This window comes from Falco biarmicus, chromosome Z (genome assembly GCF_023638135.1).
Source record: "Falco biarmicus isolate bFalBia1 chromosome Z, bFalBia1.pri, whole genome shotgun sequence".
Classification (NCBI taxonomy): Eukaryota; Metazoa; Chordata; class Aves; order Falconiformes; family Falconidae; genus Falco; species Falco biarmicus.
In genome coordinates this window covers 65,763,901-65,790,071 of record NC_079311.1, presented here as the reverse complement: position 1 = coordinate 65,790,071, position 26,171 = coordinate 65,763,901, and the positions used below count along the sequence as shown (strand labels likewise).

Here is a 26,171-nt window from a genome sequence, read left to right as displayed (position 1 = left end):
GGGTTCAGCACTGGAGCCCATACTATTTAACATCTCCATTAAACACCTGGACAATGGGACAGAGTTCACTCTCAGCAAGTTTGTGGATGATAACTAGATGTTTGTGCTGCAACTCGGAGGTACCAGGACAGGCTGGAGAACTGGACAGAGGATCCTCATGAAGTTCAGTAGTGTGAAAGTGCGAAGTCCTGCCTCTGAGGAGGAGTAGCTGCGTATGCCAGTACGTGCTGTGGGCTGACTAGCTGGTAAGCAGCTCTGCAGAGAAAGGCCTAGGGGTCCTGTTGGACCACAAGCCAACTATGAGCCGGCAATACATCCTCATAACAAATAAGGCCAACGTCTCCCTGGGCTATGTCAGGAAGAGTGTTGCTAGCAGGTTGAGGGGAGCTCATCTTTCTCCTCTATTCAGCCCTGGTGAGGCCACATGTGGAGTGCTGTGTCCTGTTACAGGCTGCCTGCGGCAAGAAAAATAGGAACTTAGTGGAGTGAGTTCAGCAAAGATGCTTAAGGGGCTGGAGCATCTTTCCTATGGATAGAGGCTGATACTGGTTTTGATCTTCTAAGGAAGAATGAATTGTTCCTCAGTCTTTCAGAATACACTCTGGATGTTATATTTTATTTTTTAAGAAAGTGCATTCCAGATGTAAAGTTAATAGAACATCAAACTAATTTTTCTCATGTAAAATTGTTGTGAAGGTAGAAATGATGAGGGAGACCATCTTCGTTAATGCTTTTGGTGGGAGGACAAACAGCCAATATCCCCTCAGAAGGATGTTACCAAGTAGCAATGCTTTGTTACAAGGTGATGCTTAAAGTTCCATGACCTTGTCTGTGATACCTTGAAGAATTGTGTTGTTGAGGCATTCCTGCTATAATGTACAATTCGTGTGGACGTGGGAAAACAGAAGGTAGTTACCCGTTTTTCCACTTGATTCTTACGAGCTGCAAAATTGTTATAGTGTTTATGGTTAAGTGTAATAAAAATGTGATACTAAATGCATTTCCTCTAGTTACAGCTACTTAAACCAAATAATGAAAATAGTCTCAAAAAATCACAGCAGTTAAGTGCAAATGCATATTACTTTATATGCCATCGTCCTTTCGGGATTCTGCACTTTATAATCAGGCTCATTTTTTTACTTATTTGACTGGTTTATAGAGAACAAAACATGGAACTAAAACTCAGAATGCTTTGATTACATCTGCTTGCTCTGCTGTCTGCCCTTGCGATATCACAGAAGATAATTTCTTCTGCCCCCTATCTGCAGGCTCTCATATCCACTTCAGCAGCCAGTGCAGAGATTCCCTTGAGATGAATTCTCATGGGTGTCACTTTTTCCAACTCCTGAAGAGCATTATGCGCTTCCAGAGGTGCTGTATGGCTATTCTTAGTGTTGTAGTAGAAATTGCTGTAGTTACTTAGTGTAAATAGAGAAACTGGGGGGGGGGGGGGGGGGGAAGCAGTTTTTAATGCTGGAAAGATCTGATGAATGGAAGTGAAGCTAGAAGAAATTCTGGGATAAAGGATCACTTTTGTAAGGAAGCAGGAGTGATCAATTAAATTATTTTTTTTGTGTAACCAGTTTGAGACCTCAGTAGCTTTTGTTTTCTTGATATTTTTAAGGCCAGGATGAAGACATTTGTAAAGAAAATTACTGTTGTTCCACTATGTTAGCAGGAGCAGTGTAGGAGGCGTTGTATGAATTTCTGGTGTATGAAGGTCAGGTTAGATCCTAAAGTGTCCCAGTGTTTGAGCTGGACATTTGTGGTTTTTTTTTTTTAGGTTTTTTTTTTTTTTAGTTTTTTTTTTAAAAAACTTTTAAAGCTTTGCCAGGTCTTAACTGTTTCCTGTATTTTATAGATGCCAGGCGTGCGGGGAGGGGGGAAAAAGTCTAGGTCTGTCTTCTTGCCTTATCCTTTTGCTCTGTAACTTTTGGGCAGCACAACTGCTTGCTGGTTTAGTGCTGCAGCTAAGTGAATTGATAAATGCACCCGATTCTGTAGTGACTCTACAGTTACTTTGTCTGTAATGAGTCTGGTATGTGACTACACTGTATTCCCATTTTTTTAGTGTGCTACACAGACATATAAGCTGGGCTAACAGATGCTTGCCAGGGTTCTGCACTATGCTTAGCCTGTAATGTGCTCGTGCTTCAGTAGTGGTTAGAAACTACTGCCATGTATTTCCAGTCAGCCTGTTGGGTGAAATAATTCAGGAGTGAAGGAGGGTTAAATCCATAACTGATGTACTTGTGCTGACGGGAATCCCCAGTTCAGGAATTTAGGAAAAATGGTATAAGAATGAGAAAGCATCATCATCCCCCTTGCCCCTTCTGGTGAACGTAGGGAAGGGAAAAGTATTTTTTTTTAGAATTATTTTTACTGCAAGAAATTACCCAAATTTAATTAAAATGTGAGGAACTGTTTGTTAAACATGAGATGTATTCTGTAAACTTATTTTGGATAGTTTGTTCAACCAGATCTCCTTGATCTATGTATTTTATGCCCCTGTTTTATGTGTCAATAGCACAGAGGTTTTTACAAACAAGCTTTGCAAGCAAAACTTCAATGTTAGTCATTTTGGCTGTTCCATATTTTGTCCCAGTAATAGTGTTTTCAAGGTTGCAGATAAGGTGAAAATTGTAGCATAAGATGAAACTTGAAGAAGCACTTTGCTACAGTAATCTGTAATGTAATTTAATCTGAAAGTTCATGAATACTGGGTATTTTCTGCTTTTGTACCATATTGAATTCTATCTGTGTTACTGCAGGAAAAAAATACTGATTTATACTTTGATTGCAGTGGTGGTCTTCATGCTTAAATTAAAACAATCAAAATCATGCTTTTGTTTTTAAATACTATATTGATTTCAAGTAGTAGGGGAGAGGGGGAAATTTGCTGGGGAAACAGTATTCTCATGTTACAATGTTTCTTTGTGTACATGCATTGCTCAGCTTTAAATGTTTATAAATATTCTCCATTCAACTCTAGTTACAATTATTAGTTTCTGACTTTGAAGCATAATAGGAATTGGCAGGCTCAAATGTTTTCTTAAGTCTTAAAGTTGTTCTGGAATCTTGTTCTTGTCTTCAGGACTGTGTATCTAGCCTAAATCTGCAATGGTTGGTATCTTCTTGTGATTCTTACGATGTTTTGGATTAAGACATCTCTTTCCTTGGTGGAATTTACTCCTTCAGATGTTTATAACCAATGTTTAAATACATCTTTGGGCCTTATTTTGTGAGGCAAAGCAAACACAGTAGTATTATTAGAATTTTCTTCTCTTTGATCACTGAAATAGTTCATTATTGCATCAAGTAAAATTTTAACTTTGTGTTGTTATTCGAAGTATGATTTTACATGGTTTTTTTTCTGTGGTGATTTAAAAAAGAAAAACTTGGTAGTGCAGGGAAAACTGTACTATTTAATATTTAATTTCATAATTTAATTTGGTAAGCACAAGCTAAACTAATGATAGTTGTTTTAGTTCAGTTTTTATGTTGTTGTTTTTTGCAGAGTTCTGCGAATTGAGTCTAGATGTTGTTCCTTCGCCTTTTCACAGAAGTCTTGACGCCTGATTCATAGAGTGGCTTTCTGCTTCCCTTTTCCCGGCATGTTCCTTATTTTTCTAAACCAGAGGCAATATATTAAGTTTTCCAAAATGCTCTTCAGATGATACAAATTTGTTTAAAAAGTACTGTTTCCAGCTGCTTTAAAACTGGTGAAAAAAATTCTGTCACAGAAGGACCTTATTGAGTCAACCATAAAAAAAACCCTGGCCAACTTTTTTGGATGTTGGTTAAGCATACTTGGTGCATTTCAGCTGCTGACGTGGCTCAGAGTGGATGACTGAGTTACAATTATGACAAATCTCTTCATTGTACATCATTTGGTACAAGCTGTTCATTATTCCTTGGTAGCCACTGCCTTATTATTGAAGACCGTACTTCACAAAACTACAGAATTAAATTTTATCTTATTGAATATTGGAATAATTTTTGCGTGTTACCTGAAACAAAATGCTTTACAGACTTCTCTCAGATCCCCCACAAGAAGTAACATTTAATAACAACATTTTTTCTTTGCTCTAAATTATTCTACTATCCTCAACACCAAAACCCATAAATTTTGTCTAAATTTATGGGCTATGGAAAACTTTCTTTTCTGATGTCACCCCACAGTGCTTGAGTCAGATACCAGAGGCAGTTGCTGAGAGGAGACTGAGTGTTTTGACCAGTCTGATTAAAGAAATTTAAATTATTTTTTTGTTAATAGTATAGGATAGCAGTATTTCAGTGTCTTTTTCTCACCTGTCTAGAATTGTTCAGCTCTGCTTCAGTAGTAGACCGCCTGAGCTGAGTTAGCTTTTATGGCACTGGTTAAAGAATGGCAGATACATTTTGAGTTTGCGCTGCTGGGAAATGGTGACCTAAAACATTAAGTGATAAGTTTTGGGCCTATTCTTTTGTTATGAAGAAAGCTTCTGAAAGTGGTGGAATAGTGTTTGGATCTGTGGTGTTTACCTCAGTAAGCTTACCTCTGATAGCCATACTAACTCTGGGAGTACAGCAGCTGTTTTCTCAGTATTAATGAACAGCAGTTGATCCGTTGTGTGGTGTGTACATAAGAGAAGGCTTGCTAACAGATGAATGGATTCTTCGTGTCTCCTAGTATAATTAAAGCTGTTTCATGTGCGTGCTTGTATGAGCACATACAACTGACTTTCATTCTATTAAAATACTGTATTTCTGAAAGGCAGAGGTATTCTTCTAAATCAGATTGCTGATCAGTGTTACCTCTTTGGCTTATGTCATGGTTTAACCCCAGCCAGCAGCTAAGTACCATTCAGCTGCGTGCTCACTTGCCCCCCTCCCCCTGGTAGGATGGGGAGGAGAACTGGAAACGGGTAAAACCCATTGGTTGAGATTATTTCAGTTATTGAACTGTTCTTAAGTAAAATCTACTGCTGCTACTAATTGTAATGAAAAGGGAGGTAACAAAGAAGAGAAGAATAAAACTCCAGAAAAACAAGTGATGCACAGTACAATTGCTGGGTACCCACTGACCGATGCCCAGCCAGTCCCCCCGCAAGCAGCGATCGGCCCCTCCTGCCGGCTCCCCCACCACTGTTCATATACCGAGCATGACGTTCTGTGGTATGGAATGTCCCTTTGGCCAGTTCAGGTCAGCTGTCCTGGCTCTGCTCCCTCCCAGCTTCCTGTGCACTGGCAGTACATGGGAAATTTGAAAAGTCCTTGAGTTAGGGTAACCACTGCAACATCAGTGTGCTATCAACATTGTTCTCACTAAATCCAGAACACAGCACTGTACCAGCCGCTGGGGAGAAAAAATTTGCTCTATCCTGGCTGCAACTAGTGCATCTCTGTTACTGTTGTTCTTTTATCAAAACTAGCTGGAAGAATTAGGCCTATAAGAGTTTTCCTTTTATGGGCGTATTGAAATCTACAGATATTCCGCTGCTGACTTTGCGCTCTGAATATTGTGTAGTTTTGGCCCAGGCCTCTCACTTCACTGTACTGCTTTGTAGGAAAGGGAATGGCTCATCTGACAGAGCAAAAAGCCTTTCTAGAGCTTTTAGTTGAGGAATTGAGAAGATGAGGAAGACTTTTATATGGTTCTAGAATAAGTTTTGCTGGAAGAAATACACACCCATTATCAGCAAGTTGTGGACAAAGCTCTGTAAAAAACGCATTTCCAGTGCTTGAATACTTGATCACCAAATCTTGCTTAAGCCCTTGATTTATGTGCAAAAAGTAGAAGGTAGGATGTTAGTTAAGAATCAGCTCTTTCATGGCAGTTGGTTAAAGAGTAGTGTTAGGAAGCCTGACTAGTTTTCTAAAAACAGTAAGAATTTTTTAAAACATCACATTGTCAATGCCTTTGTTGTCCTGTACCTAATAGCTGATTCACCAGTAACTTGGTAATACTTCTTGGGTCCTTTGTTACGTTCCTACTAGCTGTAAACCTCTCCCTTTGTTTTCCAGACTGTAAGTGCCTTGGTCTGAAGATTTTGTTGTTGCTGTTGTGCTGATCTTCCAGTATTGATACCTGTCTTGATTCTCCAGCTTGGAAATGAGAGTTGTATCTCAAGGAAGGAGAAAAGTTTTTTTCTTGCTGCAGTTTGCTTAACATTTAGCTTGCTGTTTCTTAATATAACATCTCTTGTATTGGTTCATCTGTAAACATACATTCTCTTCTGTTTCTCTATCATTGCTGAACATGATTAAGCAGTAAAGCTAACCTGGTTCCTGGTGGAAGAAGCCATTTATGTGATGGTTCTGTGACTCTAGAACTTCCTTCATTTGTGTTTTACTAGTTTGACATAATTGGATTATTTAGAAAATTTCTTTGGAAATTTTTTATAGGTTAATTTAGAAAAGAGTTTTGGATAGCTTCAACAGAGTAATTTATACAAGTTATTTGGGTGAGACAAAGCTTTAAAAACTTGACTCTATTTAGTGATAGTAGATTTTGTGCATCTTACCTTACAGTTTATCTCTGGTATCAGAGGTACCTAAAAACCTAAGTATGAGCTTGCAGCATAAAAGAGAACCAGCAGCTTAACTAAGGGCATTTTAATGCTTACAAATCCATTAAGACTTCCTTTTAGATGCTGGAACATTCTTGTCTGTCCCTGGAATTCTGCAATTGCCTGGTTCAGGCCAGAATACAACAGTAATTATCAGTTACCAGGTTCAGATTCCACAGCTCATGATAATACTCATATTACAGCAGCCTTAAAGTGAACTAATTCTATGCTCATTGCCTAAGAGATCTGCACTCCATTGTGCAGCGGTGTGGAATACATGTTTATTTGGGTTTCCCTATGAAATGCATGTGGGTGTTTATTATGTTTTCACTAGCTGAATTTCTAATAGTGTGCACATAATACTTAAAATATTTTTGAATCATTGACAATGTTACAGTGTCTAGCTGCAGAGCATGATTCAGACACCCATATAATTCAGGCACTGTTTCATCCATTTCTTTCCTTTCTGTGCTATAGTTTAGCTTCAGGTAATACAGTTCACATTATCTTGCATTCTGTTGCTCATTGAGAGATATTTTTCTACCTGTGGGGAGAGCGTGGGGTAGGAAAAAGTATTCTTGGGTTTTATTCTTAAGCCATTACTTTCTTTTGCCCATTTTCAAATGAGAGACTGTTACTGGATTTTGACACTGTTTCTGGACATGTAGGCTCTGTTTCCATTAAGTCTGGAGACAACGTGGAATTTGTGGTGGCCCTGAGCATCTGGGGTTTTTTTCATAGGGAACCTTAATATGGCCTCTGAGACTTAAGTTTTAGGGATTAATTAAAATAATAAATAAAATAATAAAAAAGGCTGCTTCTAGGAAGCTAATGAAATAGCCCCTGAAATCCATTCTATATAGTACTAGAAAGTATTTCAACAAGCAAATTTTGCTACAGCTTTCTGGATCAGACCTTGCACATGCTTCACCCCATTTGTAAGAGGAAATAAAGGAAGCAACGTTACAGTTGTGTCTTCTCAAACATACTGCAGGTATCGTGTAGTGTGACATTTCGCTAATAAAATCACAAATGTGATGCTGTAAATGAGATGTGGACAATTGTATTCTAAACCAGATCTGCGTGAGAAAATAATACCAGAAACCGGAAGGGAAATAATGATCAAAACACCATGAGTGTAGGCCTCTTGAAATATAAGTATCTGAGAAGTACCTTTTTCTTGTTTTTCCAATTACAGGCACTGGCCATGAGGTGCTGAAGCCTTGTTTCATTGATTCGGAGAGACTGGACCTAAATGGCGCAGCATGACTTTGCTCCAGCCTGGCTTAATTTTCCTACTCCACCATCATCAACAAAGGTGTGTTCTTTGTTTTCCTTTTCAACAGGCGCTCTCACTATTAGAGAAGTCTAAATGTCATGATCTCATAGTAAGAATGCAAATATCTTCATGAATAGGGTGATAACAGATGATGTCTAGCAAGTCTTGTTGTGGTGATTTAAAGTAGTTGTACTGTGGTTGTTAAGCTCATACCTCCAGTGGAGCTTTTTCCTTGAGCAGCTGAGTTCATGGAAAAGAAGCATGTGTCTGGCCATATGATCAGAGCCGTTGCTGGATTAAGTTTGCCTTCATTATGAGTTTAAAATGAATTAAGGAAGCTGGGATTGTGATTGAATTTTCTTAATGTGGTTGATACAGATTACAGTTTGACTGAAATCCATCTCACCTATTGCTGATCATTTCCTCTTAAGTATAAGCTTTTATGTCATCTCCCTGTCACCTAAATAGCAAAGTCCACCTAAATAGCTGGGTATCCATTGCTCAGTCAGTTTTGTTCAGGTTTGGAACTACTATGTCAGTGCTGTATTGCAGTTGGGCAGACTGAAATGGGAAGGTGTGAATACTGAAGCCATCTTGGAGTATGGACAAAACTTTTCAGAAAGGATTGCTGTAAAATGTGTACAGGGAGATTGCAGACAGACTGGTAACTCACTTTTTGCATTCTTAGATTTGCTTCATATTAGGCAGTAAGTTTTATGTGTCAAAAATCTGTGTTGCTTGCTTTCTCTTTTAGCTGGCTGAATCTAGTCAGATAACTTCTCAGCTTCCAGAAATCACCAGTAGATTTTGTGTTGATTACAAAGTTTACTGTCATCTCTGCCACAAGAGACTTGACTGATACCTCCAACACATGGGGAAAATGCAAACTGCATGATCTTTGGACACAGTCTAGGGACTTCAGGTTCATGGTATTGTGTACAACTGAAGCACAATATATAAAATGCTGTCAGTTATACTTGGTGAAAGTAAGATTATTCTTCAAAGTTCATACAAAAATAGAAGTTAAACTCCAAAGGCAGTATTAGAAGGAGAAGGTTGTTACATCTAAACGAACACATGAAACTATCTTCTAAAATATCATCCATGATCAACAGATGTGGAGCTTTCTGAAATTTGTGGCAGTTTATTCAGAATGTGTTTATAAGGATTTATTTTTTTACTTAACGAATCTCAGTATTTAATTTTTGAGCTACATAGATCTTTTGATAGTTTCTTGTGGTTTTCTATTTTTTCTCTCTCTCTCAGAGTTTGTCAAGGAAGTAACTAACTTCCCAGGTCTTAAATTGAGAGGGCAGTCCTTTTTCATTTGACTTCTGTTGTTAAAGAAAATGTATTTTGAATTAAGAGATTTAAAGTGCTGAAGCCGCTAAATGGCAGAACCAGGCCTTGTCCCTTGTATAGCCCTAATCCAAGGCTGGTTTAAAACTTAGTCAAGTTAATTAGTAGGAGAATAGAGAAACAATAGATGATCAATTGTATACACGGGTGCTCTCAAATGCAGGTGTTTCTAGAAAAAATCGGTATATGTGACTAGGAATTCTTGTTCGAAGATTAAGTGTACTTGAAGGATTGTGTAAGTTAAAGCAGCAGAAAGAAGATCCTGATCTGAGGAGGAGCTTGGAACTGAGGCAGAGACTGGAACCAAATAGATGAATCCACTGGGACAGTCAGGTGATGGATTCGCAGAACTGACAAAACTGAATGAAACTTCTAAAAACTTCCGACATTTGATAAGTGTATATAAGCTGTGCTGATCCCTTTGTTCTTTGCCACTTACTGACGTGGTGGCCCAACTGTGAGTTGTGATTAAAGCAAGCCTAGTGGTACCCCACGTCTGTGTGAATTTTTCCTTTAACATCTGTACAGTTTGGAAATACATGCTTTGTATTTTAAACATATCTGTTGCTTACTTGAGTTTGATTTTTGAGCAGTTAATTTTGAACAGGGCCTTGAGCTCTGCTGGGGCATGTCAATAGAACCTGGGTATAATGGTTTTTTGTTTGTGATTTTTCTCTTACTGGGGTGTAGGGGAGGTGAGAAGAAGGAAATAGTTTTCTTCAACATGTTTTCCAAAGTAGTTAAACCTGACTATGATTTTTTTTTTTCTACTCATTTTGATCAGTGAAGTACTTTAATACAGCTTGATTAGATGTTGATGACTAATAACTGTTGAAGTAAACTTGGGGCTTCCATTTTCAGACATACAACATTACTGATGTACTTCTTTTCCTGAATGTTAGTCAGTCTGGAGAGGAGGGAGCTTCAGGCAGCAAAGCTGATACTTGGGAGCAGTAAAGTTGATACTCCCTAGAATTATTAAGCTCAGTTTGCTGATACAGTACATTTCCACACTGCTGTGCACTTACGCATTTGAAGCTCTTTTGACCCCGGGACATGTTGGATCTCTTGTACATGTGCAGTACAGTGGACATATATGTGCACAGTAAGTGTGCTGGGAGGGAAGGGGGCTTTGTTTGCATCAAAGGGTGGTTGTGTGGCAGGGAGGTGCTGGGTGACACAGCCTTCTGCTGCCACTCACTGGGACATGTGTGGTGTGAACAACAGTAAGGCTAAGCCCTGCTTTTGCAGAAAGAATTTATTTTTGAATTTTTAAGAGGTAACAGCAAAAGAAATGTTATAGTGTTAAAATAGTAAAGCCAGGTACAGATGATAGGGAAGACAGCTACTGTAAGACGTGATCCTTTTTGGTTTAATTATGAGTTTTAGTCAGCATGTATTTTGATTTGAGTGCTATTCTAAGTATAAGTTTTTAGTTTATCAAGTACTTTCTACTGATATATTAAAGATTTATTTCTTTAAAATTTCTACAGTGCCTATTTATAAGCTGGTAATTTGAAGTATATTTGAGTATATACACTTTTTACTCTAGGCTTTATTTGTATTTCATAACTAGTTGCATTTGCCTTATTAGGTTATGACAAGACTAATACATTGGGCCTTTTTTGGGTACAGCTGCCTCTGGAAGTGACTTCTTGCTTGATGTGGAATGTGCATGTGTAGTTTCTGACCACACAAATTAAGATCCTGGGCTTCTTTTCTGCCTTCCAGACTGATCTCCTGTCCTTTCTGACCTTTTTTATTTTTCCTCTGCTGCAACACAGGTCACCTGTGCTCTGTTCAGCTGCCAAAACAAAATGTAGACACTTGGGCTTTTTACCTTGTGTAACAAACATGGTCCTCAGCCCTGTTTCCGTGTCCCGGAGCAGCAGGTACAGCTTCCACTTTGCTAGCATGGGAGATGGTGACATAGCTCTGAACGTACGTGTAGTTGAGGACTGCTGCATTTGTCATTCCAAGTCTTATTAAAAATGGATTGTGTATACCATGAATAATATGCATGTTACAGTTCTGATAATTCAGTTCTGTTATTAATCAGATATCTCAGGTCTACCACTTGTGCTCCTTTACAGTCATCACTGAACCTTGAGAAACATTATGAAAATTTTTCATGGACAGAGAATCGTTATGAAGCAAATTGCAGAAGACACAGCTCTTCGGATGGGTTTGATCCTAACATTGGACGGTCTAATGGAGGTAAAATTTAGCTTTCATGGAACATTTAGAATAAGTTCACATCATTACTTTGTAGCACTCAATCTAGGAAAAAAAGTCTGAAGGTGGTAACTCCTATGCTACATTCTTATTCTGTAGTAAAATAGAGGTAGTGGAAAGACAGATATGGGACAGGGTGTGAGTACAAAGTTGGTTAAAGTAGTGTGGTTCCTGGTGTCTTACTTTCTCTTAAGAATAAGAGTGTTGAGTGAATATTCTAGCACCCAACATCTAAATGAGCAGACAGAATAGGAGATTGACTTGTCCTAATGTTGGACTACTGTTCTCTTGCTCTCGCATTGTTTTGTAAGATTCTTCCCTGCTGCTTAAGTGAATGAAAACTTAATTTACTATTCTATCACATGCCAGAGTATAGAGCTCCTGGCTTAACTTCTCTAACAATTTTGCAAAAGTAGAATATTATTTTAAAATTGTTTGTTGTTACATTTCTTTAAAATTTAAAATTCTAAGGGCATTTTGGGAGAAGAGAGAGGAATGGTTGGCGTGTACAAGGCAGAAATGGTTCAGAAAATACAAACCATCGTGGAGGATACCATGGTGGAGGTTCCCGTGCTCGTACCAGGACTTTCCACTGTGGAAAAGGCCAGGGATGGCATGAAGACAATGTACCTGATACTGAAACTGGGAAAAAGGAAGACAAAGTAGTACCCAAACAATTTGAGGCTGAGGATTTTGTAAGTTAATTGTAATTATAATAAACAAGGTTTCATTGTTTCTGCTAGTGCCATTTTGTCCATTACAAGCTACTTCATGAGATTTCAGCAGTTGCAGATCATCATATAAGCAATCACCCTTCCCATAGATGAGAGGGTGTTAGTCATTTGTCCACTAATTGTTTCTCCTTTTATATCCGGTTTTTATCATTACATATTTATTATTGTCACTTAAGTGTTTAAGTATAACTACAGCCTGATTCCAGCTTACTGGGGTATGTGTATGTAGTAAATTCTACAGTTACCTTACTGGAAATCTGAAGTACTGTCAAAGTGATCTTTCCATTAGTGACCCATTTGAGATCCCACGCTTCAACCTAGAATCGTAGGATGTATGAGGAAGGGTGAGCTTCCTCTTTGAAGAACCATACATCAGTGTTCTTTGTTTTCTCTGGACAGTTTGTGTAATGGGATTGATTGCTACCTGATGTGTTTTGTTGGAGAAAAAAACCAAGTGAGCATTGACCTATTTGAGTTACAGGGGGAAGTGTCCAGTCTGTCTCCATTTAAAAATCTTTGACAGCAGAGGTCATACTGCCAATATTATTGTGATTCTTTATTTCATTGGTCCCAGAATTCAAGACTTTAAAAAAAAATGATAAAACTTTCTTTCAGCCATCTTTGAACCCTGAATATGAGAGGGAACCAAACCAGAATAAATCTTTAGCTGCAGGTGTGTGGGGTAAGTATTTTTTATGTTTTTAAATGTAAAAGTGTAGCAGAGATCTGAAGCTGTTTTATTTGAAATACAGATTATTTTTTTTAGAATTAGAAAGGTGTAGATTTAAATTACAAAGGCATAGATTGAAATTGAGGAAACTTCAGTATTACTACAATATAAAAATCTTTTCTGTTAGAGGGGTAACACTTCTATTTGAGTATCATTCTGTTGGTCGGTAGATGCAGCCACAACTAGGATTCTTTCCCAGAACAAGTATGCATCCCCTTTATAAAGATATTGAGAATTTATCTTCAGATGCAATGAAGGTGAGTAACCTAAACTAGTGATGTGATTGCTAGCTGATGACTTCATTAGAAAATGCCTTCTGACTGATTAGAGCTGTTGGAAGAGCTTGGAAAGAAACCTAGGAGGGCTGGGAAGAGCAGGTTAGCTTGCAGAGATGTAAGGTCCCTTCCTGAAAGGAGGTGTCTTAAGCTGTTGGCTGTGTTTACAAATTACTTGTAACAAATCCAGTCCTGAGTGTAGGCCTTGAACTGAACTGTAGTTTGGGATTGTTTTCTCATCTCTGCTTGATTAAGTTTGGCTACCACTTTATGATTCTGTGGGCTTTATGTAGTCAGTTGGTTACCCTGAAGAAAGTGGCAGCTTTAGACTGCACAGGTTTTAAATGAGAAACTCACTCAAAATAAGAACCTTTCTCTTTATCAAGAAATAACTTTAAACTTAAAAGCTACTACTTAAACTGGTGCTAATACTGAGATTTAAAATGGTGATTTGCTGATTCTTTTTCTCATACTTCCCCAGTGTGTTTTGTGCTCTTAGCACTATATGTCAGTTAACCTATCCATATAAATATCTAATTGCTAAGAACTTTTGCAAGAACATAAACAGTTGGACTGCTTTCTGGTTTTGTGTGTTTAGCTTTCATGTGAAAGTCAGGAAATAGTTATCTTTTAATAGAACAATAACTGATTTCTATCCTAACCAAGTTGGGAAAAATTACATAGCAATTTGAGTGTTTTTTTGCAGCACTCTGGCTGTGGCCAGCTGCGTGATGTGGCTCAGTTTGATCTCAAGGAGGGTAAGCTTTCCAAGCTTTTTGGATATCACTCTTCACAAGCAAAGGAAGAAACAGTTCTGTTAGTTACCTAAAATCATAGAATGGCTTGGAAGGGACTTTTAAAGGTCATCTAATCCAACCTGTAAGTTACAGTGCAATGACTTGTTACAGTTTACAGCTTGGTATCTTACTTTATTACAGCTCTGCTTCTGGAAACCTCATTTTGTAATTGAAAAACTGAAATTAAGGCAATTATTATTCCCTTTTAAAGGAAACAATATTCAGGACAGGAGGAATGCTACCATCCCCTTCTAATGCCTGTTAAAAATGTGTGCTTCTGTTAGATTCCATTTTACCTTGTGTATATATGATGGGAGCATGTTAATACTATGAAAAGTCTTTTCATAAAGTGTAATGAGAGTTACATATGCAGTTATCACAACGGTTTTGTAACATTTACCTGCTAAACAAAGCTTAAGTCACTTATGCTTTTAAGACAGGTTTTTTTAAACTTAGGCTATAGTGACTGCCTGTGAAGTAGAATTACTTGGAGGGAGAGGAGATAATCTGGGAAAAGGCTGCTAATGCAACATTGAAATGTGTGTACAAAAAAGTAATGAAAGTATTTGTTTTACTTTTTGAAAATTTTAGAACTTTTTAGTAGGTGTTCTTTAAAATGTTAAATGTCAGTGACTCAGTAGGACAGCTGATTGTATGTCCCTTAATTAGTGCCCTCTTCAACATGGGCATGTTGTAAGCTTCAGTTGTTCTGTTATGCCCATCTGAGGCATGGAGATAAACTGGTCATTGCTGTGGTCTAGAGTGGTGCACATCTGTTGTCTCATGTTTGTAAAGCCTCAGTGTGGAGCATTTGGCTCTAAACTGAGCTGTTAATAAATATATAATAAATTATTTTAGTAACCTTAAAGGGAAATATGAAAAGCATAATCTCTTTTGAAGATTATGTAACTATCAGCAGCTAACAATATTTGGATTTTAGATTTGCAAACAACAACTCTCTAGGTGGCTTCTTGAAAGAAAATCTTTACTTTCCAGGAAGTAAAAATCCTGCATTGACAAGTGAAATATTTTACAAATGGTTGTTGTAGAAAATGGAACAGAACCTGTATTTATCCAGGTTTGTACAGTGAACATTTGTGGAACTAATGCTGGACTAAGTTCCTGATTTATGCCTGTTTGCTCTGAACCATTTAGCTATCCAGTACCTTATGAACGAGAAAGTTAAGATTGTAGACGCATGCATGCATACACACACATATAAATAAATATATATATATATGCACACACACTTCTTTTTTTTTTTTTCAGAGTACCCTTTGAATCCTAAGTCTAGATCTCCGAGAATGCTGGTCATTAAAAAGGGCAATACAAAAGAACTGCAGATATCTGGATTCCCAGTAGTAGGAAGTCTTCATTCACAGTCAGTAAGGGATGGAACTGGCACAAGTATTTATAAAGGATTAGTCCCTAAACCTGTCACTCCACCTGCAAAGGTGAGTCTTGGATACCGGTGGCATGAACAACATGCTGAAAAAAGTCTTGCTGTAATTCTGAATGTGTTTATTTCACCCCAAGAGTACTGTTCCTAGAGTATTATGCTTTCAGCTCTTGCTAAGTGCAGCACACCCCAAAGGTGAATGGAAGCCATTTTTCTCAGTTTTCTTTTCAAACTACACTCTCTGTTTCTCATTTACCTTTTTTGAGAAGGGCAAGATCTGTACAAACGAGAATGAAAAGGATGTTTTTAACTTATGCAGTTAAATAAGTTAAATAATAGCAGTGCCTTTTGTGTATATAATTTTAACAGAAAAATACGTAGTGGAGAGATACAGTCAGCATAAAAATACCTTCAGAATTTATCACAATTGTCGATAGAGATTGAGTTTCAAGCTATTAGTGTCATTCTGGTCCCTTGCAAAATGCAGCTTTCCTTCTCTTGATACTTGTTTCAGGAATTTTTCTGTGTTCTCAAGAGCACGTTGGAGTAATTCTTACCCCTCTAACATTCTAAATGAAAAACAATACTTTCAGCTGCTGAAGACTTCTATTTTGATTCTTCATACCTCAAATATGAGGATCTGAATTGTTTTGCAATTTTAGTCTTTATATAAAAAGTGTAAGCAGTATTTGTGAGCGGATGATTTGCTCATAAACAGTCTCTTTTACACAAGAAAGCAGGTGTTTGTACTAAATTATGGTTATAGTTAAGATCTGCTTTTGCTTAATCATTTTTCTGAAGATTCCTAAAAATAATCCTATTGTAGTTATTGACTCTTAAATTTGTGTTTAAATTTTTGTTTAGCCTACACAGTGGAAAAGCCAAGCAAAAGAAAATAAACTTGGGAATCCGTTTCCTCATGAGTCTGCATCCGGTGTTGGCAGTTTCAGTCCTTTCACATCAATTGCCAAGGCATTTACTGTATCACAAAATTCAGTGAAAGAGGTAAAGCAGTGCCTGCAGTTTTTATCAAATCTATAAAACGTTTAATTTGGTTAGATAAGGGAATCAGTAAGTGTTATGCGGAATTATATTACTTAAGGGTTTTTTTGAAGTTAAGGTGTGGGAAGTATGGAAGGCCCGTCGCTGGCCTTTAAGTACTGCACAATTTGCTTTGTAGGTTTGATTTGAAGTAAAAATGGTGCATTAGGAAGTATAACCTGATAGGTTTAAACTTCAAAAGTGCTAATTGTATAATACACTTAAGAAGGTCCATTGTTCATTAGCAGTGCTCCATAAACCTGCATCTCTGGGTTTACACGTGAGAACTACGTATGTTGAAATACAAGTATCTTACCTCTGTTTTTAACTGTGGATGTATGTGAAACTACAGGTTTCTTAAACTACAGGTGCCAGGGAGTCTTTTTGTCTTTATTCATTCAGAAAACATTGGATGAAACTTCTAATATTCTTTCTCTTTCTGACTCCCTACATTAGTGTATTCGGTCAAATTCTTCATCCCCTGTTGACAAAGTTGGTCAGCCTCGTTTAACAAAATTGACAAGAATGCGGGTCGATAAGAAGAGTGAATTTTTGAAAGCATTGAAACAAGATAGAGTGGAAGAGAAACATGAAGATGAGAGTCATGCTGGGCAAGAGAAGGTAGTTTTGTTCATACCCATTGTAGATCCAGCAGTAGTAGTTTTCAGATGGACTAAAAACTACTTTATTTTTCTCTTAACAGCTGTTAAGTCATGGTGTTGGATCTCTAAATGAAGGAGTTACATTTTGATGAATTTTAGAAAGTTGTTCCAAGTACTACTCTTCCTCTAGTGCTTCTTAATAGTTTATTTTCTCTCTGCAGTTATCTGTTCATACATGTTAATAACTCAGGTCCACTTTAGCAACAATAAAAAGAATAAATTAAGCTTAGTACACTAACCTAATCATAGAATTGTAGAATTGCTTAGGCTGGAAAAGACCTTTAAGGTCATCAAGTCCAACTGTAAGCCTAACACTGCCAAGTCCACCCCATGTCCCCAAGTGCCACATCTACAAGTCTTTTAAATACCTCCAGGGATGGTGACTCAGCTGCTTCCCTGGGGCAGCCTCTTCCAGAGCTTGACAGCCCTTTTGGTGACGAATTTTTTCCTAATACCCAATCTAAACCTCCCCTGGTGCAAGTGGAGGCCATTCCCTCTTGTTCTATTGCTTGTTAATTGGGAGAAGAGACCAACACCCGCCTTGCTATAACCTCCTGTCAGGTAGTTGTAGAGAGTGGTAAGATCTCTCCCCTCAGCTTCCTTCTTTCTAGGCCAAGCAACTCCAGTTCCCTTGGCCACTCCTCTTAAGACTTCTTCTCTAGACTCTTTGACCAGCTTTGTTGCCTTTCTTTGGATGCACTCAGCACCTCAATGTCTTTCTTGAGTGAGGAGCCCAAAACTGAACACAGCATTTGAGGTGCAGCCCCACCACTGCCCAGTACAGGGGGATAATCACTTCCCCAGCCCTGCTGGCCACACTTATTTCTGATACAAGCCAGGATGCTGTTGTCCTTCTTGGCCACCTGAGCACACTGCTGGCTGAGATTCAGCCAGCTGTCGACCGGCACCCCCAGCTCTTTTTCTGTTGAGCAGCTTTCCAGACGCTCTGCCCCAAGCCTGTAGTATTGTGTGCGGTTGTTGTGACCCAAGCGCAGGACCCAGCACTGAGCCTGTTGAACCTCATACAGTTGTCCATGGCCCATCAATCCAGCCCATCCAGATCCCCCCACAGAGCCTTCCTCCCCTCCAGCAGATCAACACTGTTCCCCCAACATGGTGTCAGCTGCAAACTTACTGAAGGTGCAGTCAGTCCCCCCATCCAGATCACTGATGAAGATATCGAACAGAACTGGCCCTGGGGAACACTGCTTATGACTGGCAGCCAACTGGATTTAATTCAGTTCACCACAAATCTTTGAGCTTGGTCTTCCAACCAGTTTGTTACCCAGCAAAGTGTACAGCCCATCCAAGCCACGAGCAAACAGTTTCTCCAGGAAAATGCTGTGAGAAACAGTGTCAAAGCCTTTACTAAGGTCCAGGCAGACAACATCCACAGCCTTTCCCTCATCCGCTAGGCAGGTCACCTTGTTAAAGAAGGGGATCAGGTTGGTCCAGCAGGACTTGCCTTTCACAAACCCATGCTGGCTGGGCCTGATCCCCTGGCTGTCCCACACATGCCACGTGATGGCACTCAGGATGATCTGCTCCATGACCTTCCCCAGCACCGAGGTCAGGCTGACAGGCCTGTAGTTCCCCAGATCCTCCTTCCCGCCCTTCTTGTAGGTGGGTGTCACACTGGCTGACCTCCAGTCCACTGGGATCGCCCTGGTTAGCCAGGACTGTTGGTAAATGATGGGAAGTTGCTCAGGGAGCACTTCTGCCAGCTCCTTCAGTACCATTGTGTGGATCCCACCTGGCCCCATAGACTTGTGGAGGGCAGTGTTTCTTACCTTGGCTATTCGTTATCCTACAAAACAATGAAACCATTTCCTTTCTAATTAGAGTGTTTAGACAGCAAACAGTTCTCTATTCTTGGTTAATAGGAGCAATAGTTAAATCTGTGCATATATAGAGAACTTGTTTTTTCTTCCTAACTGAGAACTTGGAAGCCTGTACTGCCTATACATAATACATGTCGGGTTTCAGTCTGGATCAATTTATGCAGTGCTTGGCTGGCACCAGAGAATATTTGTGTAAGTGCTACCAGCCACCAACAAGCCATAAGCATAGTTATCATGGATAGTCCAAGTGAAGGTAAGTATTGTATTATTCAGGATGAGATGATTACAAGCCTGTTTGCTGTAAACAAGTGGTTTAAAGTGTTCTAACAAAACAACGTCGTTAGTTACAAATCAGCCAGATAAATGAGTGGTTTTGAGAAAGATTTATTCAGAGACATGAAAAAAGAAACAGTGCCAGTGTGCATTGCTCATAAATGTAATACGGAGTGTTCTGACTCTGTTCCTATTTCAGGCAAAACAAAATTTGCTGTAATGGGACTATACAACCTCACTGCATGTGTGAGTTAAAAAAGGTGAAATCTTTCCGTTGGGTATTCTTTGGCTTAGCACCCTGAGATGGGTGTTGGGGGTAACGTTCATGTATGTATAAGAAATACACAAAGATACTGGTTTAAGATTAGAAAAGATAGTAGAAAACACTGTCTTGCTTCAGAATTCTGAAATAGTGTATGAACTTGGTGGGAATTTCTGTACCTGAAATTGTCTGGAGTTAATATCGTCTTCATTATATATATGTCAAATGCGTTTGGTTGTCTCATTGTACATAGCTGAGTTTCAGAAGGAAGTGTATTGAAAAAGAAAAAAGGCTTTTAGTGGTGGAAGTTTTACTGTCCTTGGACAGGAGTATGTAACATGTAGCCTGCAGTAGTTGTTGGCAAGTGCATGCTTCCTTTTCCCTGCCACTGCTATTTCACTAACAGGTGTGAAAAGATGTTAAACAAATCATGTAACTAACAGTTGTCCTGCTTCCAACATTTCATTTTAATGATCATCAGTAGAGGACGTGGTGTGCAACTGAGCGGGTGAGGAGATAACTACATATCAGTCTTCTATAACATGATCCTGTTGATGGATCTGTTAAGGCCTGCAGTCACAGATTTCTTGTCTGAAATAACAAGGCAAATCGTAATCAGCAGCTGAATCATGCTTGGAGAAAGCCATTTTGCTCTGTATTTATTAAAATTGTTTAATATTTTAATGAATTTTGTTTGATAATCTGAGATGGATTCTTCAGGTGTATGATTTTAACAGCTGAGTGTGTGTTTACTGGGGTACTTGTTCTTAAGAAACACTTAATGAGCATTCTAAAATCTCTGGAAGCAGACAGAAATTTTAAAAATTAAAAAAAAAAAAAGAGGGAAATGATGGTGATGGTCTTGATCCTGGACTCTGAAGAATGGTTTCTTAGAAGTACAGAACTGGCTGATAGAAGGATTGCCTCCTGCTATGAATAATGCTCTTATATGTCCAGTTTAGGGATTTTGTTGTCAAAAGGGTGTTAACTAGATGATGATTGTACTTTCTTCTTTGTATTTACAGTTAATAAGACTTCTGAGGCTATTTGGCTAAATTACTAAATAAAAATTACAGGTTGCTGCATAAGTAGAATAAAAACCCCCACCTCTGCTTTGTAGGATTAAAGAGCTTTTAGTATTTTGAGTGAACCTGAACAGTCTGCTTTCTGAATAAACTTTCTTCATAGTTCTTATTTGATGGCTAGTAAGTTATAGTTGCTGTTTACAACAGCCTGAGAAGCTGTTGTGAGTGCATATGTGTAGGGGAAGCTGTTTGAATTGAACGAGCAATATTGACTCTTTCTGAACCTGTGGCAGATAAATTTTCTGATTGAGATATGGTGGCTGTGACCTGCCCCTTACACTAAATTAAATTGAGAACTTTTATGCTATCTAGCTGCTTCTGACACACATGGCTCTGTTTAATTAGGAACATTGTTTGTTAAGTTCGACAGATAACCTGTTATTTCTGTTTGTATGAAAGACAGCTTAAATAAGTTTGAATTTTAAGATGTGTTTGAAACTTTGTGAAAAATGTTTGAGGCAGGTCTTGGGAGTTTCTTTCTGCATTACTTGATTGGTGGCGTAAGTTAAGATTTCTGTAGTATCCAGGTATTGCAGACTCTAGAAGTATGAATAGAATTACCCCCAAGATGGTGTAGAGTGTTTCCACTTAAGCTTAATTTCTATTAAACACTGAATTGCAGCACTTGCAAACATTTACTTGTGAATGAAAATTATTTTAAACTTTGTAATATGTAATTGTTTTTAACAGGATGATGAGTCCTTTAACTCGTGTAACAGCAACAGTCCTCATCATGAGAGAGATATAAACCAAAACTTTGAAAGTGAAATTCTGCAGGAGAATGGCAATGCTTCAATTACATCTCAACAGATCATTCAATCTTCAACTTTCCCTCAGGCAGATGTTCTTTCAAGCTCACTTGAGGCAGAGCATAGGTACGTACTTTATATTATATAATGTTCCTTCATAAGTGAGCATGTCATCATTTCTTACTAGTTCAGAAGCCAGAATCTGAAAACTGAGAACACATAAAATGTTTAATGACTACTGTCAATTTAACTTTTAGTTATGTACTTATTTAATATGGAATATACTTTGTTTCTACTAAATTTGTAGAATTTAGCTTAAGCTGACTTAAGCTTGCTTTACTAAAAATGTGATGTAGTTTCTTACAAAGAAGCAAAGCAGACTACATAGTGACTTCATCCCTCTGATTTTGGTCTGCATGCCTAGGAGGAGCAGTGCATGTAATTGCTATTTGTATTAATAATAGTTTAAATGCTGCATCTTATGTAAAACTTCTGTGGGTTTTTCCTCATTGTTAAAGTAATTATTTCTGTAGCTGACTAGTTGACACTGTCAGTGATATCACAAGAGAGTGCACTCGGAAGGGAGAAAGTAACTTCAAAAAAGGATTGAAACAATTCTGGTATCTCGTAGGAGTAACTGCAGTAGCCAGCTGGTTGAGATGAGGATGCTTCTGCTGGGAAATCACAACTCAGTCTGGAGATGAGCTTGTCCTGAGCCCTGTCAGATTCTTACTTTTTCTGGCAACTACAGATTTGCAGTGATAGACAGAGTTTTTTTCTTTTGTAGTGATAGATTATATGTATACATTGGACTAGAGAACTTTCCCTTTTGTAGTACCTGCAGATGAAACTTTCATACTCATGAGGGATAAGAGGACATGAAAAGTGAAATGCTCCCTGCTCTGTTCCTTTTTTTCCACCGTTGGCTATGGAAATAACCGATCTTTCTTTGGCCACTAGAGGCTGCTGATGACAATGCTAGGAGTCAGATGTAACACTCACTTTTCAATTCAAATGACTTTGGCTTTCATAGGGTTTCTGGGCAAATGTCTTTCCTTTGTGGTGTCCCAGAGAGGCTGTGTGCTAGCCCTTTGGCTAGTGACCTCTGTGTGTATGTAGACAGATGTTATGGTAAGCCTTTTTGTGGTAAATTGGACTCGAAGTGACCATCTTAACTCACAGGCTAATTGTGCATGCCTAGTAACGGTATTGGCATGTCTTGTACAAAGTGTATCTTGGGCTTCTCTTCTGCTGGGGAAGCTTCGAACAAACAGCTATCTTGTTGTCAAGTTTGCTAATCTGATTTTATTTTTTTTTTGTAGTTCATCCTTCCAACCATTCTAGAAGCCTAGTGTTTCTTCAAAGGGACAGTGGTCCTGCTAACTTCAGACAATGTTACTTAAAAATTAATTAGCTATTGCCCTAAATTTAATATATGTTGACAAGAGCTCTATAACTGTTCCATTTATTCTTAGCTTGCAGTAAAACTTTCTAACTCAAATTACTGTTGCCAAAAATGTAACTGTCACTGAACTGCATTTAGCATTGCAAGTAGTTTTCTGTATGCACATATTCTCTTTTAAGAGAGCTTTGGATGACTTGCATATTATTTCTGCTGCTTCCTGAGGATTTAATTGTTCTTGGCTGTCACATTGTCCAGTTCAGTCCAAATACTACAGAGGATGTAATTTCCATTTCTGTAACTGTCCTGTTAACTTTTTTGTAAACAGAGTAGTGCTGTTCTCCCCTTCTACAATTTCTACTTTTATTATGGTTTAACAACAGTCATTGGTGTCACTGGTCACCTGCAAGTTTGCCCAATGCACATCCATTGTATTGGGACCTAGAGTTCTTTGTGGGGGGAGGGTTATACTGAAGGACATTTTCTTCTGAGTCTGGCTAAATGACATACCTGGCCCATCACATCAGCTATGAGTTTGTCTTACTTCCCTGTGTTATTATATCCACCATTCTGTGATGCCGTATGTCAGTTCTGGCATATACTTTAGAAACCTTTATTATTTGTGAAATAGCTTTTAATTTTCTCTAACATCTGAGGTCAACAAGTGCATGGTTTGGCTGAAGAATGTGCTAATCCTTCTGGCAAAAACTTTGCAGCAAGAGAACTTACTGTCTTCATTGTTTAGAGTAATGGTTTCTTCACCCTCAGATAACCCCTGTTTTCACAGTGTCTTCATATATAAAAACACTTTCTTCCTGTTCAGATACTGCTTGACTTTTCACACTAGCTAAAACATTATGTATTACATTTCTGGATATCTCAAGCTTAGTCATGAGAGGAATCTCTCTTGTTCCTTTTCCTCTGCTCATCCCAAAACTCACTCCTAGTTGTAGTCTGCCTGTGCTGAAGTAGCAGCAGCTGCCGCTGGGTGGTTCTCAGTTGCAAAGAAGCCTGTCCTGGCTCTGACGTTAGCATGTGCTGGAAGAATGAAGCACTATGTGACCGTCCTGAATTGCTTCCCATGGAGAGGCTCCACCAGTATTCCTCATGGCTGCTCTGTTACCCAGGAAAACCTGCAGATTCCTTCAGTGTCAGTCTTTGTCTCTTCATACTGTTTTCAAGGGATTAATTGCTGCTCCACCAGAGCAGTTATGCAAAGGAAATACATTCTTGCTTTTCCACCTGACACAGATCTGTTACCTTAAGACAAAGGTACAGTTTTTAAAACGGGGTCATCTGTGAAAGACCTGATAGCTTCCCAACTTTTATGCTTTCTGTATCTTTTTGTAAGGCTTTTAACCTACTTCTGTTTAAGAGTTTAACAAAAATGTAGAGTGATAGATCCATTTGTTACAGATTTTTACACATAGGCAGAGCTTGAAATGTCTGGAGTGGATGTAGCAAGTTTCTTAATGTTGTTTTTGATTTAAAGGCTGTTGAAGGAGATGGGCTGGCAGGAAGACACTGAAAATGATGAAACATTTGCTCCCTTAACAGAGGATGAGATGAGGGAGTTCCGAATCATTAGTGAACAGGTAACATGAAGTTAATGTTCCATTATTAACTTGTAGCTGGCTAACCTAAACTCTTACCTTTGAGGAGGATTTGCAGTAATTTTGATGGTTAGAGAGGTTGCTGTTTCAGTAGCATTTCAGTATTGTACTTCTGGAAGAATAGTTGCTTCAAAAAGATAAGGGACCAGTGCTTACTGTGGGTAAGGCCTATGCTTAAAGTATCAAGGGAGAGGTAAGGAAGTGCTTACATGTAGTTTCAGCACCGCTGGTAGTAAATTGCACAGGCTTTCGAGCGCCTCAGCTTAGCTTGAGGAAGGGGAATTTTCTTGTAAGTTTTTTGTGCAGTTTCCTTGGCTCTCCATGATTGACCTTTCTCTACTGGAAATTGAGACACATTTAATTCACTAGTAACAAAATCTGAAAATGCAATCTAGACTTGATCTTTAAAGAAAAATATTTCTTTTTTTTAAGTTAGGAATTCTGTATATCCCTGGTGGAGTCAGTGAGGAGGAGCTGTAAAGGAGGATGTTGTGCAGTGTTAAATCTGAACATGTGATATTTCCATATGTCTAGCCATACATGTGGAGCATTTGGAGTATTGAACTCTTAAATGCTTGGCTTCTGCACAATGTGTGGAAATGCAGTAATTCCTTTCTTGTTGTAGAATCAGTTGTTTCCTTTCTCTCCAGTGTCTGTGACTTTCCAACTGCATCAGGTAGACAGGTAGGGATACCCGTTCCTCCCCGCTGCTTCTCCTGTTCTGGGCCCCTGCCTTATGGCAGACCCTGCCCTTAGCACAGATGTTTGCAACGCTGGAAAAAGGGAATGCACTGCAGGAGAGACCACGTAGGAGGAGAGGTCACTGGGGCAAGGTATCTGAGGAAGTGGGTGAGAAGAGAGTAAGCCCTTGTTGACTGCAGGAGCTTAGTTCAGTTGGAGGCACTTGGCCTGGTGACTGGCCCAGAAGGTGCTTGGGAGTTCTCCTGTGTATATATGAACAGGTAGTGCTGTGGATCTAACGCAGCCCAGAGGTGAACGTGTAGAGAATGTTGAAATGCAACAGATTGTTGTGTTTAGCTTTTCATTCTCTAAATGTATCTCTTTTTCTCATTTCAGTTACAAAAAAATGGCCTTCGGAAAAACATCATTTTGAAAAATGACCTTATCTGTGACTTTAAATTTAGCCCCTGGAAAAACAGCACTTTCACATCTGCTCTGGAGAATGAGGATTCTGAGACAAGCAGCAGTGATACGTCAGATGATGATGACGTGTGAAGACTTCTGTGACATCTGTAGAAGCCCGTTCTAATCTGATTAAAGTTTGGGGATGGGTAGTCCACAAAAAAATCTCGAATTTATATAGTAAGATACCCACTAGCGGAAGAATGATGGGACTTCTGTCTGAGGGAAGGAAGGAATGTTGTATTGGGTGTGTTGAATATTCACTACGATTCCTTCGTAAATGAATATTGTAGAACGAGGACATGGGTTGACCCAGCATTGGCTGTCTTCATCACTGAAACATTTATGACTAGCAATGTGACAATGTCATAAATCGGACTTTCTCATTTAATAATAAAACCGAAGAATTGTGTAATGTCTTGCAAACCTTCTTTCTTAAAATGTTCAGGTCATAAGGGAAGAAAAGGGCAGCTTGACACAGTGTTAAGCTTGCCAAGTCATTTCGTTCTTACAGTGGAAATAAGGGAAGTCAGTCCTCTTTGTACGCAAAACAGGCAATGTAGCATGTTGGCCAAGATGAACAAAGTGCACTAAAACACTTTTCCTTAATTGAGCTGTTGTACTGTTCTACTTGCACACATAGCCGCTCTTTAGCCGTTTGTGGTGTAGTTGTTAGTAATGGCAAAAGACCCTGATGTTACAGTTCCAAATTTCTAGAACTAACCTTTAAACTAAAGGTTT

General features: G+C 38.7%; 1 protein-coding gene across 3 annotated transcripts in view; it reads left to right on the top strand.

Annotated features, from left to right (window-relative positions):
• Positions 1 to 25,845, top strand: part of GPBP1 (GC-rich promoter binding protein 1) — a 292,889-nt gene extending 267,044 nt beyond the window's left edge. The window contains exons 2-11 of one of the 3 annotated variants that reach the window (XM_056324626.1): positions 7,751 to 7,869; positions 11,283 to 11,406; positions 11,896 to 12,119; positions 12,774 to 12,840; positions 15,230 to 15,414; positions 16,224 to 16,364; positions 16,857 to 17,021; positions 21,214 to 21,398; positions 24,167 to 24,269; positions 25,365 to 25,845. In XM_056324626.1, coding sequence (XP_056180601.1) covers positions 7,807 to 7,869; positions 11,283 to 11,406; positions 11,896 to 12,119; positions 12,774 to 12,840; positions 15,230 to 15,414; positions 16,224 to 16,364; positions 16,857 to 17,021; positions 21,214 to 21,398; positions 24,167 to 24,269; positions 25,365 to 25,523 — 1,416 coding nt within the window. In that variant the 5' untranslated portion in view covers positions 7,751 to 7,806 and the 3' untranslated portion in view covers positions 25,524 to 25,845. Of the gene's footprint in view, positions 1 to 7,750; positions 7,870 to 11,282; positions 11,407 to 11,895; positions 12,120 to 12,773; positions 12,841 to 13,869; positions 14,043 to 15,229; positions 15,415 to 16,223; positions 16,365 to 16,856; positions 17,022 to 21,213; positions 21,399 to 24,166; positions 24,270 to 25,364 lie in introns of those variants that run through there. The other 2 variants (XM_056324627.1, XM_056324628.1) reach the window with 2 other exon arrangements.
• The last annotated feature ends 326 nt before the right edge of the window (positions 25,846 to 26,171 follow it).